At 32.3% G+C, this 18213-nt stretch overlaps 1 protein-coding gene across 2 annotated transcripts in view; it reads right to left on the reverse strand.

The window, feature by feature from the left end:
* Positions 1-17767, reverse strand: part of LOC130890941 (uncharacterized) — a 34829-nt gene extending 17062 nt beyond the window's left edge. The window contains exon 1 of one of the 2 annotated variants that reach the window (XM_057795393.1): positions 17613-17767. Coding sequence is in view for 1 of the 2 variants with exons in the window: in XM_057795392.1 (XP_057651375.1) it covers positions 12948-13008 (61 nt within the window). In the remaining variant the exon portion in view is untranslated. Of the gene's footprint in view, positions 1-12947; positions 13232-17612 lie in introns of those variants that run through there. The other variant, XM_057795392.1, reaches the window with a different exon arrangement.
* Positions 17768-18213: the final 446 nt, after the last annotated feature.

Raw genomic sequence — 18213 nt, forward strand, 5'->3', positions numbered from 1 at the left:
ATGGATATTAAAGAAAATTGATGAGAAACTAAAGCAAAGTCAATGGATACCGAAGATATTGTTTTCAAAATAGTATTAACACAAATTTCGTGAATGTTTTCATTGCATATTGTGTGTGCCAATAGTAAAAAGGTCGGCGTCTTGTAGACTGGATATTTGTGGTTTTGGAAGATGCTTAATATAAAATTAATCTTGGCAACCATTATCGTGTTTAACTCGAAGAGATGCCCTTCATTAATGCACATATAATAATACTTAAAATTGAACATCTAACACTTATTTTACGAAATGGATTATATTTGATGGAATTACTACAACAAATAACTGATTGCTTCGAAGACTATGGTTTAACTGAGAACTAAAACTAAAAACATAACACATCACTTGGTAAATCGTGTGACTAACTAAAAAAAATACATTTTTTGGCTAAAAATCGATTTTATTCATCAATGTAATCTCCTTCAAGATCAATAAAATCATTCCAACGCTACTTTAACTTCTCGATGCCGTGCTTGTAGAAATATTTGTCTTTTTCTTCAAAATAGTTTTCAGTTTTAGCAATTTCTTCTTCATTTGAGCTGTATTTCCTACCGGCGACCATTTTTTTGAGATCAGCGCATAACCAGTAGTCACTAGGGACCAGGTCTGGACTATATGGTGGATGAGGAAAGAATTCATTCAATTCGGCCATCGGTACATTGACTTGGTGGAACAGTCATAACCTCCCCATCTGACTGTTGTATCTTTGGACGCTTCGGACGTGATTCACTGGCTGCAGTCCACTCAGATGATGATCGTTTCGATTCCGGAGTGAATTGATGAATCCACTTTGAAAAAAACTTTCTCATGGTCAAATTTTTCTGGTGTCTTTGCGGCCTCAGCTATCTATCGCAATTCAATATGATCAATTTGTGGACTTTTCTGATGTTTTCTGGAGTAATCACCTCAATTGGACGACCAAAACGTTCACCATTCGACGAACCAATAACAACTGGTTCATTTGGATGGAGCAGAGTCCTCAGAAATTGAAATTTCTAAACATTGAATTTAGAATAGTCAATTTTTGACAAAGTTTGACAAATTAAACTAAGTAAAATCCAATTGTGGCCAAAAGAAACGTAATTTTTCCATAAAATTGTACTCAGAAAATGAAATTTTGTTAAAATGAAACTAAAATAGCCAAATTTGACAAACAAAAACTATTTTTGATGAAAACAAACTTTTGGAAAGAGATTTTGTCAAATTTAACTCAGAATTTTCAAAAACTGGAACTAGAATAGACAAAATTTAGATCAGAAAAACAATCTTTTCGAATTAAACTCTGTGAAACGAATTTTTGACAAAAATATATTAAGAAAAATCAATTAGTTAGTGAAACATTGTCAGAAATTATAATTTTGACAAACTGAAATTGAAATATCAAATTTTTGACTAAATTTAACTCAGAAAAACAATTTTGTTTCGAATTAATGTCGGTAAAATCAATTTTTCACCGAATTAAATTTTGAAAACGTATGTTTTTACTAATCTGAAGTCAGAAATTGTAATTTTGACAAACTGAAATTGAAATATCAAATTTTTGACTAAATTTAACTCAGAAAAACAATTTTGTTTCGAATTAATGTCGGTAAAATCAATTTTTCACCGAATTAAACTTTGAAAACTTATGTTTTTACTAATCTGAAGTCAGAAATTGTAATTTTGACAAACTGAAATTGAAATATCAAATTTTTGACTAAATTTAACTCAGAAAAACAATTTTGTTTCGAATTAATGTCGGTAAAATCAATTTTTCACCGAATTAAATTTTGAAAACGTATGTTTTTACTAATCTGAAGTCAGAAATTGTAATTTTGACAAACTGAAATTGAAATATCAAATTTTTGACTAAATTTAACTCAGAAAAACAATTTTGTTTCGAATTAATGTCGGTAAAATCAATTTTTCACCGAATTAAACTTTGAAAACTTATGTTTTTACTAATCTGAAGTCAGAAATTGTAATTTTGACAAACTGAAATTGAAATATCAAATTTTTGACTAAATTTAACTCAGAAAAACAATTTTGTTTCGAATTAATGTCGGTAAAATCAATTTTTCATCGAATTAAACTTTGAAAACTTATGTTTTTACTAATCTGAAGTCAGAAATTGTAATTTTGACAAACTGAAATTGAAATATCAAATTTTTGACTAAATTTAACTCAGAAAAACAATTTTGTTTCGAATTAATGTCGCTGAAATCAATTTTTCACCGAATTAAACTTTGAAAACTTATGTTTTTACTAATCTGAAGTCAGAAATTGTAATTTTGACAAACTGAAATTGAAATATCAAATTTTTGACTAAATTTAACTCAGAAAAACAATTTTGTTTCGAATTAATGTCGGTAAAATCAATTTTTCATCGAATTAAACTTTGAAAACTTATGTTTTTACTAATCTGAAGTCAGAAATTGTAATTTTGACAAACTGAAATTGAAATATCAAATTTTTGACTAAATTTAACTCAGAAAAACAATTTTGTTTCGAATTAATGTCGGTAAAATCAATTTTTCATCGAATTAAACTTTGAAAACTTATGTTTTTACTAATCTGAAGTCAGAAATTGTAATTTTGACAAACTGAAATTGAAATATCAAATTTTTGACTAAATTTAACTCAGAAAAACAATTTTGTTTCGAATTAATGTCGGTAAAATCAATTTTTCACCGAATTAAACTTTGAAAACTTATGTTTTTACTAATCTGAAGTCAGAAATTGTAATTTTGACAAACTGAAATTGAAATATCAAATTTTTGACTAAATTTAACTCAGAAAAACAATTTTGTTTCGAATTAATGTCGGTAAAATCAATTTTTCACCGAATTAAACTTTGAAAACTTATGTTTTTACTAATCTGAAGTCAGAAATTGTAATTTTGACAAACTGAAATTGAAATATCAAATTTTTGACTAAATTTAACTCAGAAAAACAATTTTGTTTCGAATTAATGTCGCTGATATCAATTTTTCACCGAATTAAACTTTGAAAACTTATGTTTGTACTAATCTGAAGTAAGAAATTTGAATTTTGATAAATTGAAAATGGAAAATTTAGCACAAAATAGCAATTAAAATAAGGCTCGAAAAAATAAATTTTCTACGAAAAAAAAACGTAATTTTTTACCAAATTGAAACTGAAACTTTAATTTTTTACAATTTTACGTTAAAGAAGTTTGAAAAACTAAACTTTTAGTAAAACAGCCTCGGAAATTGTAATTTACCAAATCGTAACAAGAATAGTCAATTTTTTACAAAAAAAAACATTTTTTATCAAAGTAAATGCAGTATAAGCAAATTTTGACCAAAACAAACTTTTAAAAAATGACTTGCTTGACTTAGAAAGTGAAATTAAACGTGCAACCAAAGGAATTATTTACTAAAGTACATATTAACTGTAGGAAAAATTAATTTTAGGAATATGATAAACACCGTCAAAATTACGCATTATTAACAAGCCGCATCTAGATTCCTGAGTTTGATGTAGATTAATTTATACCGTCAAACACAGCATTTCAATGTACATAATCAATCACTGAATTTTTATAACAATCCACTGTATAGTTTAGAAAATATATTACAAACAACATAAGTTTATATTTCGAAAAATTTAGGGACCTATAACTTTCGAGACTCGCTCCCGATTTTGACATTAATTTCCTGTGTGACATACATTTTCCTCGACATTAGTAATAAAATTTTCGGTCAATTATGAAATAAAATTCGTAAAAAATAATTTACAATTCAATACGATCTAATACGTCATTCCTTGCAACATATATTATCTCCACGTTCCACTTTTTTTTATCTTTCTAGTGCTTCATTCTAAGAATATGCCAGACATAATATTTCAACAAATTAAGGTCGTGTACTAGTTTTTTTAAAGTAAAAGGACGTTGAGTGTAGTATATCAATTTTCTAAGCCCGCCAAACTATCAGCGTTTGTTTATTCCAATCCTTTCTCACATAAATCCTTCATTTCGACTTTACGATATAATCTAATTCGATTAAAATGATGGGGGAGTCTGAATTATTTATAATATAAAATGTAATTCTAATTCAAGTTAATGTCGGAGGTTAAATTGTCATGACACCACGCGATAACGTATTAATTAGTGATGTTAGAATACATCATGAAGACACCACGGATCAACCACATAACAGAAGTAGAAATTGGAATTTTGACTAAATAAACTTTTATTTTACTCAGAAAAACCAATTTTTCACGAAAACATCTCCGATTGATCAAATTATACGCAGAAAAATGATTTTTGATCGAAAGAATTTCAAATTTAAGCGGATTATCGTTAAAATATTCAATAGATCCGAGAGAAACAAATTTTGAACTATAATAAACAAAGAAAATCGAATTTGAAACCATCATGAATTTAGACGAAACAATTTTTGGTCAAATTAAAAGTAGAATTTGTAATTTTGACGAAATAAACTTTCATTTTACCCAAAAAAAACCAATTTTCCACCAAAAATGTTCCGTTTGAACAAATTATACGCAAAAAAATAATTTTTGATCGAAAAAATTTCAAATTTAGGCGGATTATCGCTAGAATATTCAATAGGTCTGAGGGGAAACAAATTTTGAACAATAATAAACGAAGAAAATCGAATTTGAAACCATAATGAATTTCGAAAAAAAGAATTTTTGATCAAATTAAAAGTAGATTTTGTAATTTTGACGAAATAAACTTTCATTTTACCCAGAAAAACCAATTTTCCACCAAAAATGTTCCGTTTGAACAAATTATACGCAAAAAAATAATTTTTGATCGAAAAAATTTCAAATTTAGGCGGATAATCGCTAGAATATTCAATAGGTCTGAGGGGAAACAAATTTTGAACAATAATAAACGAAGAAAATCGAATTTTTAACCATCATGAATTTCGAAAAAAAGAATTTTTGATCAAATTAAAAGTAGATTTTGTAATTTTGACGAAATAAACTTGGAATAGGCAATTGCTTTACTCAGAAAAACAAATTTTCCACGAAAACATCTCCGATTGATCAAATTATACGCAGAAAAATAATTTTTGATCGAAAGAATTTTAAATATAGGCGGATTATCGTTAGAATATTCAATAGATCCGAGGGAAACAAATTTTGAACAATAATAAACGAAGAAAATAGAATTTGAAAACATAATGAATTTCGAAAAAAAGAATTTTTGATCAAATTAAAAGTAGATTTTGTAATTTTGACGAAATAAACTTTCATTTTACCCAGAAAAACCAATTTTCCACCAAAAATGTTCCGTTTGAACAAATTATACGCAAAAAAATAATTTTTGATCGAAAGAATTTTAAATTTTGGCGAATTATACTTAACCAAACTTACGAAAGTAATTTTTGACTTAATTAAAACTAGATATTGAAATTTTTACTATATAAATTCACAATAGCCAATTTTTGACAAAATTGACCGTGGAAAATGTTATTTCACATCAAAATATACTCAGGGAAGGTTATTTTTGAAATCGTATTCATAAAAATAAATATTAGAAATTGAAATGTTTACTAATTAATTTTTTTTTTAAATTTAGTTCATAGAATTGAATTTTATATCAAAAAAATTCAGAAGACGTAATTTTGAACTATAATAGACAAAGGAAAACAAATTTTTAATCAATATAAACTTAGATAATCGAATTTGTGACTACGAAAGTAATTTTTGACCAAATTAAGACTAGATATTGAAATTTTTACTACATAAATTCAGAATAACCAATTTTTGACAATATTTAGCGAAGAAAGTCTGAATAAATAAATTGAAATGTTCTCAAATTAAACTTAAAATAACCTAGTTTTGACTATAAATTTAATTCAGAAAATCCAATTTCCTATCAAATAAAACTTAACTGAAGTTTCATTCCCCGTGACTATCTGAGAAATAAAATCATCACCGTCTTCATAATAGCACGTCAAAAACTGAAATGCACTGCCCATCCATTATTTTTTCTGAGAATACTCCATAGCAAGAGCACTAATTCTAATCGCAGATTTGGCGATCCATTTCACTTGGTCTAACTTCTTCTTCTTTTTGCATTCAGAAAACGCATCACAGATCTGATTTCACAATCGGCGGCATCATAAAGAAGCACTTCGGAAGCAGGGATCTGGAAATCACGTACATTTCTTCGGGTTGAATCAGAGTACTGCAGCGCTTCTTCAGAATTGCGATCGCAGCAGCGTTATCGCTGATAAAATAACGTAAATGACATTGTGGATACGAGGTCTGGTTATTAAATAACGATACTGGTTACGAAAATGGCTTTCCCTTTCCCATACATTTTATCTATTGATCGAAACAGTGCTGGAAGTCTTCTTTGGTTAGTTCCTTCAGGAGTTTGCTTTACCGCTTCCATCGACTCAAATCGGGTCACTTTCTCTTTCTAACCTTCCAAGGAAATCTAAGCAGACCCGTTGACGCAAGAGCTTTTGGTCAGGAGGCAGATTTATTGGCACCAGCTTCGCACAGACTTTTGTCATGTATAAAATATTCTTTATCGGCGTTTACAGCCTGGGCTGGTCATTGTTTCCGGTGTTGAAACAGTCTCAGGGCAACCTGGCCGCTGGTCATCTTCAGTGCTCTGACTAAAGCGCTTACACCACTCAAAAATACGCGCACGAGATAGAGAATTATCCCCACAGTCCTCTTGAAACAATTTATAGCACTAAGTCGGAGTTTTTTACACATGGTGAGAAAAAACACGTTCGTTTCAAACCACTACTGCACAAATACTATAATAATGACGGAAACGTGTTTTGGGACGTGCATAGACAAGATATCTGGATACCCCGTCCGTCTAGGGCGCCCTCTAGGCGCGCAGTCTCGTTATTTAATAGCCAGACCTCGTATACCTTGTATAATTAAATTCAATAAGGACTAACTTGAATAGGGCTAATAAATTACATTTAATTCTTCGTTTTTCGAAATAGAAGTGCGCGGTTCCGTAATTGAAACATTTAATCTATTGTTTTATATACAAAGCCACTGAGAATTATGTCTAGTAATTATTTCCTCACTATTATATTAAAAGGTTTGGGTAGTTGATAGGGAAAGAACAATCGAAGTAACACGATTGGTTTGATTTATTAGTGTATCCAAAATCTTTAGTCACTAAACCCAAACAAATACAAAATGGAGTATGAAAGTGCAGGACCGAATTAAGGATTATTTGCTAATATAAATGATCATTACAAAAATATTTATTCCATTAAGGAAATTTCAATTTATTCTGGGAAAAAATTGGTTTTTCTCAGTATTACGAGGTTTATTCATAAAGTGTATCATCTCCCCGCGCCACGAAGACAGTTTAAAGCTGTCTCTCAAAATGTTGTGAATGCAGGACTTGCTGACATCAATCGCTTTGTCCGAAAACGATGGCCGGCCAAAAGGTTGTTCGTTATGGGGGTCTTCACACTCTAGGGCAGGAGCTGGGAAAAAGGGGGCCACTTTACACGCCAGTCTCGCCAAATTTAACCTAGCATCGTCCGCAGCTCCTAGATTTATGGATAAGCCTCGTATTTGATATAAAATTAGATTTTCTCGGCAATACAATTTGGTGTATTTTTTTGCCAGTGACTTGCGATTGCAGGAAAAACGTAGTCGCATTGCATCCCTGATGGAATATTAAAACAAATCGTGGTTCAACGGTCACTCACAGACGATCAAAATATCGATTGAACGATGTGCAGAATTCACAGTAAGATATTGGGTCTATTGTTATAACGAACATATCTATTGCAAAGTTTCTCTTGAGGTCATGAATTTTATCCGGTTACATTCAAGTTTACATTTGATAATATCGTGTAGCTCAAAACTCATTTAAACATTGTCGAACTAACGTCGAATCTGTTCCAAACTTTCTTGTTAAACAAACTAAACATGAAATTAATCATTAATCAAATTTTCTTCAACTATATAAAAGGGCATTCAAGTAAAACTTTTTATTTGAATGGTATAGGTTATCTGCTACGAGCTACGGTATAAATAGATTTGGGACCTCGTATACACTGCGATCCAAAGGATTTATTCTGTCTCCCTGTCTTGCTGCGATACTGGAGAACCCAATGTTTACATCTGATCCATCAATCTCCTTCCTTTTAAAAAGTCTAGAATGTGGGATGGCTTTAATTGCCAGAGATCTACGTCTTCTATTTCAAGCGCTCCCAGGTGCAGCGCTCTGGATTTCCTTAGTGTTTCATACTACGAGAAAATGTGGATAGGGGTTTCGTCCTCTGTGCAACAACATCGCATTATCTGCTAGTTCTAGAGTCTTCAGGTCCGATAAAACTCCTATTAGTAGATTGTTCTTACTTAGGTTGATACATTCAGTAGATCTACTCTGGTTAGAGTTTCCCAGAAGAGTCTCTGCATGTCTCAGTCCCCTGTAGGTTGTCCCATTGTTCTGTAGCTGATAACACAGAAGGGTTCGAGTCCCATGAAGGGATCTCTGCTTGAAAAATGCTTGGTGCGCTTTCAGAGTGGTTCTGATCCCATAAACTCCTATTCCAGTTGCGTGTGATGTTTTAGATCCATCCCTATACCATTTAATGGCATTTCTGTTCATTTCTTGTATGGTGTTTTAATTCCACTTTCGCTTTTACAGTTTATTATTGAGGTGAGAAGTTTTTCTCAAAGTTGAAACGTCCTGAGGCATGTCCCAGGGTTGGTCATCATTTAGGAACGGGTTTTCTTCAATGATTCTGTCTCTGAACATTGTAATGTGATTTAGAATCACTTCTAGTGCAGCTGCTTGGCAAGATTTCACGGCCCCAAATGCACGTAAACAACCCAGTCTTTGTACCTTTGAGATATTGTTTCTTGTTGTATTCAGACTAGTTCTAGTATCTTATAGAGGTGGATGGCAACTATTTATGGCATTTTTTATGTACCCATAGAGTGAAAATATAGTAGAGCATGTGAATTGACTATAATTTATTAAAAATTACATTGATAAATTGTAATTAAGTTGATTAAATTCGACTTTTGTATCGCCGTCTAACTATTCAAAGAATAATTTTTTACAAAACCAACGGTTATTTTAAGAAAGCATTTTTTTAGATTAAAAATAATCCATGCTATCCTTTATAATTCCTCGTTGGCATAACGCCTTCAGTGAACAAGGTGTGAAGTGAGCTTTTAAAAGTGAAAAAACGTAATACGAATTCAGTGCAACACGCAGACACATAAATTATTACATTCCCAAAATAGTCCTGAGAGACATAGAGGAAAAGGAAAATTCCATAATCTACGAGGGGAAACGGCGTTTTTATGAATTGTTAGTTAGTCAAAAACGTGCAGGGTTTTCACAATCGAACAATAGGTGGCGTTAATGAATTGTCACATCACTGTATTTGCGAACATTAAGGCCGATTCATAAACTTAACTTTCTGTTTTCGTGATATTTTTGTGTTTTTTTGTAATCCGTGACGATTTTGTGGAAAATTACGTAGATAAAACAGGCAAAGCCATAACACCACCATAAAGAAATAAACAGAAAAAGAAATAACCTCAAAATCACCCTCTCAAGTCATACGTCAAAATCACGTGACAAACGTAAACGGATGTAATTGGTTCTGGTTGCTACGATCGGGAAAAGATGAAATTCGTTTATGTTGAAAGCCACCAACAGCAAACGTCAATGTCAACGGCAAATGGTAAGTCACGTTTATGAATTGACCTTTATTTTGAGCCCAATAGCCATTTAGAAATTGATTGAAAGTTTGTACGAAAATGAAAATCACTTGTGAAGGCTTACGTTGAAAACACTTTGTTTCAAACTTGTTCACTTCATTTTTTGTTCTAAAAAAACACCCTCCGACAATTGATAAGCAATTAAAATGTCTGGCTAGGTGAGATGCTTCATATTTGGGTACCTCATGATTTGAAAGAAATTCATCAAATCAAAATTTGCGATATGCACCTTGAACGAGTTGAAACCGACCCTTTCTTGAAAAGAATCATCACCGGTAAAGAAAAATTGGTCTTGTACTGGAACATAGTTCGAAAACGATCACGGAGAAAGCACGATGAACCAGCACAAACCACATCGAAATCTGAATAACAACAAAAAACCTCATGCTGTCGGTTTGGTGAGATTACCAAGGTTTTTTGAGCTGCTTCCAAGGAATCAAACGATTAATTCTGATGCTTACTATCAACAATTCATGAGACCGGATGAAGCAATCCAAGAAAAACGGCAGGAATTGTCAAATCGGAAAATGCGAGGCCTCAAACATCTTTTGTAACTCATGGGAAACTATTGGAGCCAAATCCCCCATACAGTCTTGATCTGGCACCATCTGATTATCATTTATTTCGAAGTTTGCAGAATTGGGTAATTATTTAGAATTGGGGCTCCACTACAAACATTTAGGGTTGTTTTTTAGTGCTCCGAAAGTACTTTAAGAGTGAGGGAGACACATCATTTCCATCATAATACTCATTATCTTATGCATATTGAATGTCAATAATTATCCAATCATATCGGAATACTCGGTCATCTAGAGCAATAGCACATGAGTTAGGTTAGGTTAAGTTCCACTCCTGGGAGCTTTAAGACCTTGAAGTTGGTGGAGTGGCTCAGTAACTTCCTCTCTTCTCGTGCCGTCTTGACGGACTGGTGGAGAGGAGTGAAGCTAAGAAACAGCTCAAAAATCCAAAGGATTAAGTGTTGTACGCTGATGCAATGACAATTTGTTGTCCTCCCGGCGTACGACACTCCCGAGGATTGAGGAGGGTGGTTTAGTGGGTGAGAGTCCCACACAAACTCACAGCATTTGCACCCGCTCGTTGCGAGGAAGGCATTAGCTTCCACCCCACCTCTGGGCAAAAAAAAAGGTTAGGTTAAGTTAGGTTAGGTTAAGTTATGTGACGCGATGTTCGCTAAGATCGGTTCCACATGCGTCGGTGGAGAAAAGGGTGGGTTTTTAGCTGGTAGGCGGCCGGTTAACGGTTAACACCTTCCCGGGCGTCTTTCGAAGATTTTCCCACCCACACCAAACAAAAAAGGTTAGGTTAAGTTAAGTTAAGTTAGGTTAGGTTAATAAATCAAATAAAATAAAAAAAACGTAAACATTTTGTATGAAATCGAACGTTTATTCTACCAGTAAGAATATATATGCTAAATTTACCAATAAATAAGAATAAAAGCGAAAAAATGTGAATTTCTAGAAGTGAAAATCTTGATATCGTAATATCGGAGGGAAAGACGAGTAAATGTTAACCAAATTTTAAACACTTCTCCCCCCTTTTGCTACCCTCTGAAATGTATGATCAACGATTTCAAAGAAATTCATAAATAAATGGAATTAATATGTCTCCCCCGCCTTAAATTTACTATTTGTAATTTGTACCCTCAGAAACGACCCCAAATGAAAAATTTTTCGGAACGATTTTTGCCCCAATTCTACATAATTACCCAGAATTATTTGAATGATCAAATATCCATGAATTGTAATCGCATTTGATTAAATTATTTGATGATAGTACCAGAAATGTTCTGAGCGCGGAATCATGAAGCTGAAAGGTCATTCAGCATACATAGTTGATTAAAAACTATTCTTTATTTGAAAAAAAAAACAGTGTTTTATTTTATACTACAAAACTACTTTATCGCCAATAGATAAATAAATTTTTTAGCGAAAAAAACCGATAATCACGCTCCACACTATATATCAAAGTGTTGAACCCACAAAAATATTATAATAACAAAAATTATCACCCATTTGGTGACAAAACTATTTATTATTTGACACGAAAGCGTTACCTAATTTTGTTTTGTTTGTTAAACCGCAACATAAATTAATTTGTGTTATTCAGATAGTCATCCTGATGAGTAATAACCATCGTTACTTTCTCGTTGTATAATAAACTATTATAACATAGTATCAGAATCATTTTTATGTGTTACTATAGATTAAATATAGTCTAACTTTATGCAATGATGTCATTCATTATTATATAAATGGATATTCCTTATTTGCATAATCGTCTTGCTCAATAATAAATATTGTTTCGACGTGTTTGTATTATGTAACTTTTCTATCAAACCCACTTATAAATAAATCTACACGGTACATTAAACAATCGTAGCAATGGATTTCGTTACTTATACATATAGAGGGTGTTGAAAAAAAAAACAAATCCCGTTTCTAGGATAGATAAAAAACGTTGAGTACATAGGCCTTCAGATAAGCCCCACTTGACGTTACCAAAGGCCGATGTCATTTGAGAAGCCGATCAGAAGTTTTGGCTTGAACCCTTTGATGTCGTTTAGCAGGTTGTGGGGTTTAAACCGCGTCCGCGTGAGTACAAGGCCCTTATAGATAACGTGGTCTGCAGTTTCGTCATCCTCCATGCACCAGCGGCACTCCGGATCATCCGTGATGCCCATAGTGTGAAGATAGATTGTTGTTGAAACAAGGAATGGTATAACATCAATCAGAATGTGATCCGCAACTTAATTCAAAGTCTGCCGCGCCGACTTTAAGCAGTCATCAATGCAAGAGTAGGGAATATACGTTATTGGTGTCAAGTTTTTTTATTTTGTTCGTTCCATCCCTAACAGCAAAATGTCGAATTTCGCTTTTTTAGAATAAATCATCGAATCCAAGAAAACTACCTGAAAACGTAAAATTTCAAAGAACATGCAAATTTTAAGGTGACCCCAATTTTTTGCTGGCCAGTGTATATTATAATTGATCGCTTGCACTAATTTTTGTCATATTTAAATGCTCGTAAGATCCTTGGAATAATTGTTTTGGAAATACTGGACTGAACTGTTATTTCTTTTGTTTTTAGGCGCCGGTCACTTAAAACATGTTTTAATATTCAAAATAAAATAAAAATTAAGATAAACCGTCACGCTACTGAACCTAACATTTATTTACCTTGATATTTGTTGTTATCCACGTGAGGTACCATGAGAGGGGGTCCCACTTTCGCATTCATATTTGCGAACTATCAATAATTTATTCAAAAATATATATCACATCAATTTTAATCAGAGTATTTAAACAATCGATAAAGAAATAAAAAAAAGTCACATTTTGATAAATTGAAAACGTACACTACTTTTTTGGCGCCTATATAATATATATTACGAAAAGCGATGTTGGAAACAGACAAATTTTCAACCGACCTTCCACCTCAACAAATGAAAACCAACTGACTCACGTTTGTGGCAATTGCAGGAATAGCTTGGTGCGATGTTGCCGTTGCACATGAATTGAATATTCATTAAATTGTTTCTGGTAGGTTAGAATATAGTCCAGGAAAAATACTTTCATTTATGCCCAATCTATTTAAAATATTTATTAACCACATAACTTTAGTAGTAACTTTTAATTGTCGAATAAATGTTTACCGTTTCTTCACTCTAGTTGGTTTAAATCCGAACTAACTAATAAGTATTTGTCACTGTTGGTAACACTATGCAAGATGCCTATATAGCAATCGTCCATGTATTGAATAAGGAAAGAAATAAGCGAAAAAACGTTTTTCTATTGACGTTTGTGATAACGATCTGTGCGTAATTATATTTGCACGTGTTTTGTTAAGGTTAATGTTGATGTAGTCTCATGTCAAAAATTACAACATCAAATCGTGTTCTGTGTCAACTGTTACCATGTCTTACGTCATCTGTCATCATATTATGTGTGAATTATCTCAATTACGATTATTTATAATGATTATTATTGATTCATTGACAAAATCGAATAGTTTCTATTTAATCAAAACATAACCTTCGGATTTATGATAAGTTTCAATCGTGCACAACTTGTATTCGATTTGTTTCGATTCATATTTATATTATTATATAATACAATCCGAAGTGACTAAAAAAGCAAACATTCTCACGTATTTCAATACAAATCTTTACTATCGCAATCAATCTAGATTCCTATCGATTGAAAACAAACATTCAAAGTTTCCATACACAATTTTAGTAACAGGAAAATCACAATTAGTTATATCTGGCACATACGTTGATTATAATATGACAATCAGTCACAATATGTTAATATATACCACATAATCGTGGTGGAAGATTTATAAATCTTTTGTCATTTATGGGACTTATTTTGTGGGTTCATTAACTAGATTTTTGGTTAGTTTGGACGTCGTATTCATAAACCCGCGTCTTGTTACTATACTCGTAGTTTGTAGAGTCGTTAATTTATTTTGCAAAATATTCAGGTCTGTTTTAAGTCAGTGTATTTTGTTTAAACGCGTTTTTTTAGAAGACCCATTAATTTTTTCTCAATAAAAACTTAATACACTAACTTTATTGGTAGTAAAAAATCGTGTACTGTATCAACTGTCATTACATCTCATGTCAAAAATTACAACATCAAATCGTGTTCTGTGTCAACTGTTAGCATGTCTTATGTCATCTGTCATCATATTGACATTGACATCATTGACAAAATCGAATAGTTTCTATTTAATCTAATCATAACCTTTGAATTTATTATAAGTTTCTCTTGGAATTTACTGGAAAATGAACCTTATAAACGACTTTGTTTTGTATCCCAAGTCGAGGAAAAAATTAAGTAGATAATAAAAATCTTTTTAAAATTTAAACCTACGCGACGAGAAGCATAAAGTGTCTCATTTTTGATAAATGTGGTTTCGCGTGGGCCGCTTTCTGAGGGTAGTAAATCGACAAACGTCTAAGAATATAAATAATTATTTATAGGATTAGTTGATGCAGATACATAACACGCCGCGCTCACTATTGAAACTCGCCCACACTGATACGTTTGGCGCCTACTATTTCGTATTGCGCCGTTGCCACGTTATAATGAATATTCGAATATTAACAGGTTTATTAAAAACAATCATTCAAATCCCACGCCTCGAAACTTCCATCATTATGATTCCCAATTAATTTATGGCAGATTCAGAAGTCACATCTAGTAAATAAGGCAAACAGGAGGACTTTTTTTTAATGAAGACGAAAGTTTTAGCTCGTTTTTTAGTTGTAATTATTCCTATATATTTTTTAGTATCTCTTTGTAAAATACGTAGCTTAAAGTTGACGGCGTTATCATTCACAATAATGACCAAAACATTGACAGACATTTTTCATCCGTTTTTGCGATTTAAGTACGTCTTGGGCATTTTCTGATTGTTAAATTACTTATATCTTTGCCATTTTAATATCATCAAATGATTTTTAAGTGAACAGAATCAAATTTTGAATTAGATAACACCTTTACGGTGGGACACAACTTTTTGAGTTGTTACTTTAATAATATTGACGTTTTTTTAATTTTTTTAAACTATAATTTGTTGATTTTGACTCCTACGTCTTTACAAATATTTGAAGGGAAACTAAGAAGCCGATCGGCATGTCGCAAATTAATCATCTTTAGAATATCCTTTTACCCATTTCATCTCAACAACTTCATAGCGGTCAGCGGTATTTACATAATAAACGGCAGCTTTTTAGGAAACTTGTTAGTTAAACAAACAGGACAAGATAAAAGACCCTTTGTTCTTTATCTTTACGTACGTCCTTCTGGTGGTTATTGAAAAAAAAACGGCTTTTCAAGGATACTGAAACTTCTTACTACGTGTTTTTCGAACCTAATAACTTTTTTATAAATTCGAATGAGTTTATTTTAGAATTTAGAAGAAATCGATTTGTTTCAATATTTAATTTTGAACTTAATCGTGGAGTTGTATACATTTTTCTCTTTTAGAGACATACAAGTAGATTTCTAATCTTAAATTTCTGAAATTTCTGAAACGATAGTTTTCATTAACAGTGCTGTGTCTAAAGACGGCACACAGTATGAAATCAAGGAAAAGACACAGTTAATGAGAGAACGGAAATAATTATTTGTATGCCAAGGACTTAAAGTGCTACTTTGTACATAGTAATATTTCAGCCGCGACGTACGTGAAACTGTCAACTGTCAACATTGAAGTGGCTAGAGTCACTCTAGAGCGTCCCGAGAGTGTTTTGCAGCACGGAACTGTCACTTTCACTACATGGAACACTCGAAACGCAACTTTCAGTATGTAAATGAATACAGAACGAACAACTATCAGATGGCGTCATCTTAAAATTATTTTATTAGTGGTGATTCGATACTTGAAGATCGTTCGCCCTCAGATCGTCCATCTGCGTCGGATATTGAGGTTACAAGGGAAGGGAAGAAAACCTATTAAAGCCTTTCGATATACCATACATCGCCATTTAAAATCATTAGATAAGGTCTATAAAAGTTGTCGAATAGTGCCAAGATTCAAGCGAAATGTCGAAATTGACACATGACAACCTGAACATGAAAAATCAGTGGTTAGATATAAGACAATTACCAGAACCCATCGCAGTCGATTCGAGTGGAAACTCTTGTTACGTCTGGTGGAGCCTCATTTCCAAAACTTTGCGAAAAATTCACAATTAATAGATCGAATCTCGGTAAATGCACAAAAATTTTGGAACATTATAAAATAACTTCCATACTGCGAAGGAATTGGCTGATGAACTCGGAAATTCGACGTGTTAAGTGTTAGGCTGATAAAAATACTCATCCAGACAAAATTAGATGTTGAATTTTGGACACTACGTTAGTTTGATCCAACGAAAGATTCAAATAATTGAATGAGTTTCGCTCAGGGAGCTGGTAGTGCTGAAACTGGCACCGGGTGGAGTTATGAAGGTTTAATGTACTTAAAAATCATTCCGGATGGTCGAGCTAACAAGTCCGAGTTATATAGTGGACAGCTAATGCGATTGAATGACATTTTTATTTGATAAATATCAAGTTTACGTTCACTTCCAACAAGAATTTACTAAACTACATACTGCGAAAGTTACGCGGAATACAATCGAAAAACTTGGTGGTATTCAACTCCAATAACAACCACTTAGTCGTCCGGATCTTGCACTATCAGACTACTATTTAATCGCGAAATTCTCGCGTGAAAAAAAATGCACTGGGACTGCATTTAAGCCCAAAGAATGGTTTCACCAAGGTCTCAAAGAGCTTTATGATTTTTTTTATGAGACACCCTATATATAAGCAATTCTCGTCGAAATACCCGGTTTATTTCTGACTCCGGGCAATAACATGAGTCATTAGATGTTACAACTTCATTGGAGGGTTGAAATAGAGGGTTGTACATCAAATATGCATTATAAAAGGGTCTAGTAATGATCAATAACTTTGTGGTGGTAGTTTCGTCAAAATAAATTAAGAAAATTATCTTAAAAATTCATTGATTTAAAATATGAAAATAATAAAAATATGAGAGTGACGAAAACATTTTATTATTAACGATCATCACGCAAGTAGTTTGATAAATAAAAACACCGTCCAAACAATGGACTTCATCCAAGAAGTGTGCTCCAATGAAAGTTCTTTACTGTAAAGTAACTTTTTTTTTATTGAAACGGCAAATTCAGCTCCAAAAAGTAGGTCTCTGTTACAATCAACGCAATCAAAAACATTTCAATCCAAACTTCAAACGTTTCACATTTTACCACATAGGGATATCCGTATATCAGTCAAAATCTAACCTATATAATAATTACTTACCGCTTTTTCCTTATAAATCAAACTTTCTTTTTCACATGAAACAAATTGGCACGGATATTCGTAGAAAGAAGATATCAATTAATACGAAGACGTAATAAAAAATAAGAATAAAATGAACATAAAACATAAAGACCAAGATATAAATGGTCCCAGTATCTGCGCAACGCAACGCTTGCGCATAAATATTAACGCTGCTAAAAAATTACCGGGAGGAAACTAAATCATTTTTATATCTACTTATTTATCGATAAATCGTTTATTTTGTTATGGAATTATTTCAACGTTGTCACAAGATGGCGATAATAGGAAAAAAAGTAGATTCATATAAATAAAAAAGAAGAGGAGAATATACCAATTGACAGTTTTACGCGAGATGGTGTTAAGACGAAGTATTAAAAACGCACCCTATGACCAAAGGTTCCAAATGATAGTTTTATACGAGGGGAATACGAAGATTCGGTAACTATTAGTTACATTTCAATATTTCTTTAAATTTGAGAAAACTTACAATTTATTTCCGTATAATTAGTAGATTGTCTTAGATGGAGAAATCCAAATTTAAATCACGAATATTTATACAACAGACAAAACATTTATACGA

This window comes from Diorhabda carinulata, chromosome 2 (genome assembly GCF_026250575.1).
Source record: "Diorhabda carinulata isolate Delta chromosome 2, icDioCari1.1, whole genome shotgun sequence".
In the NCBI taxonomy this organism is placed as follows: Eukaryota; Metazoa; Arthropoda; class Insecta; order Coleoptera; family Chrysomelidae; genus Diorhabda; species Diorhabda carinulata.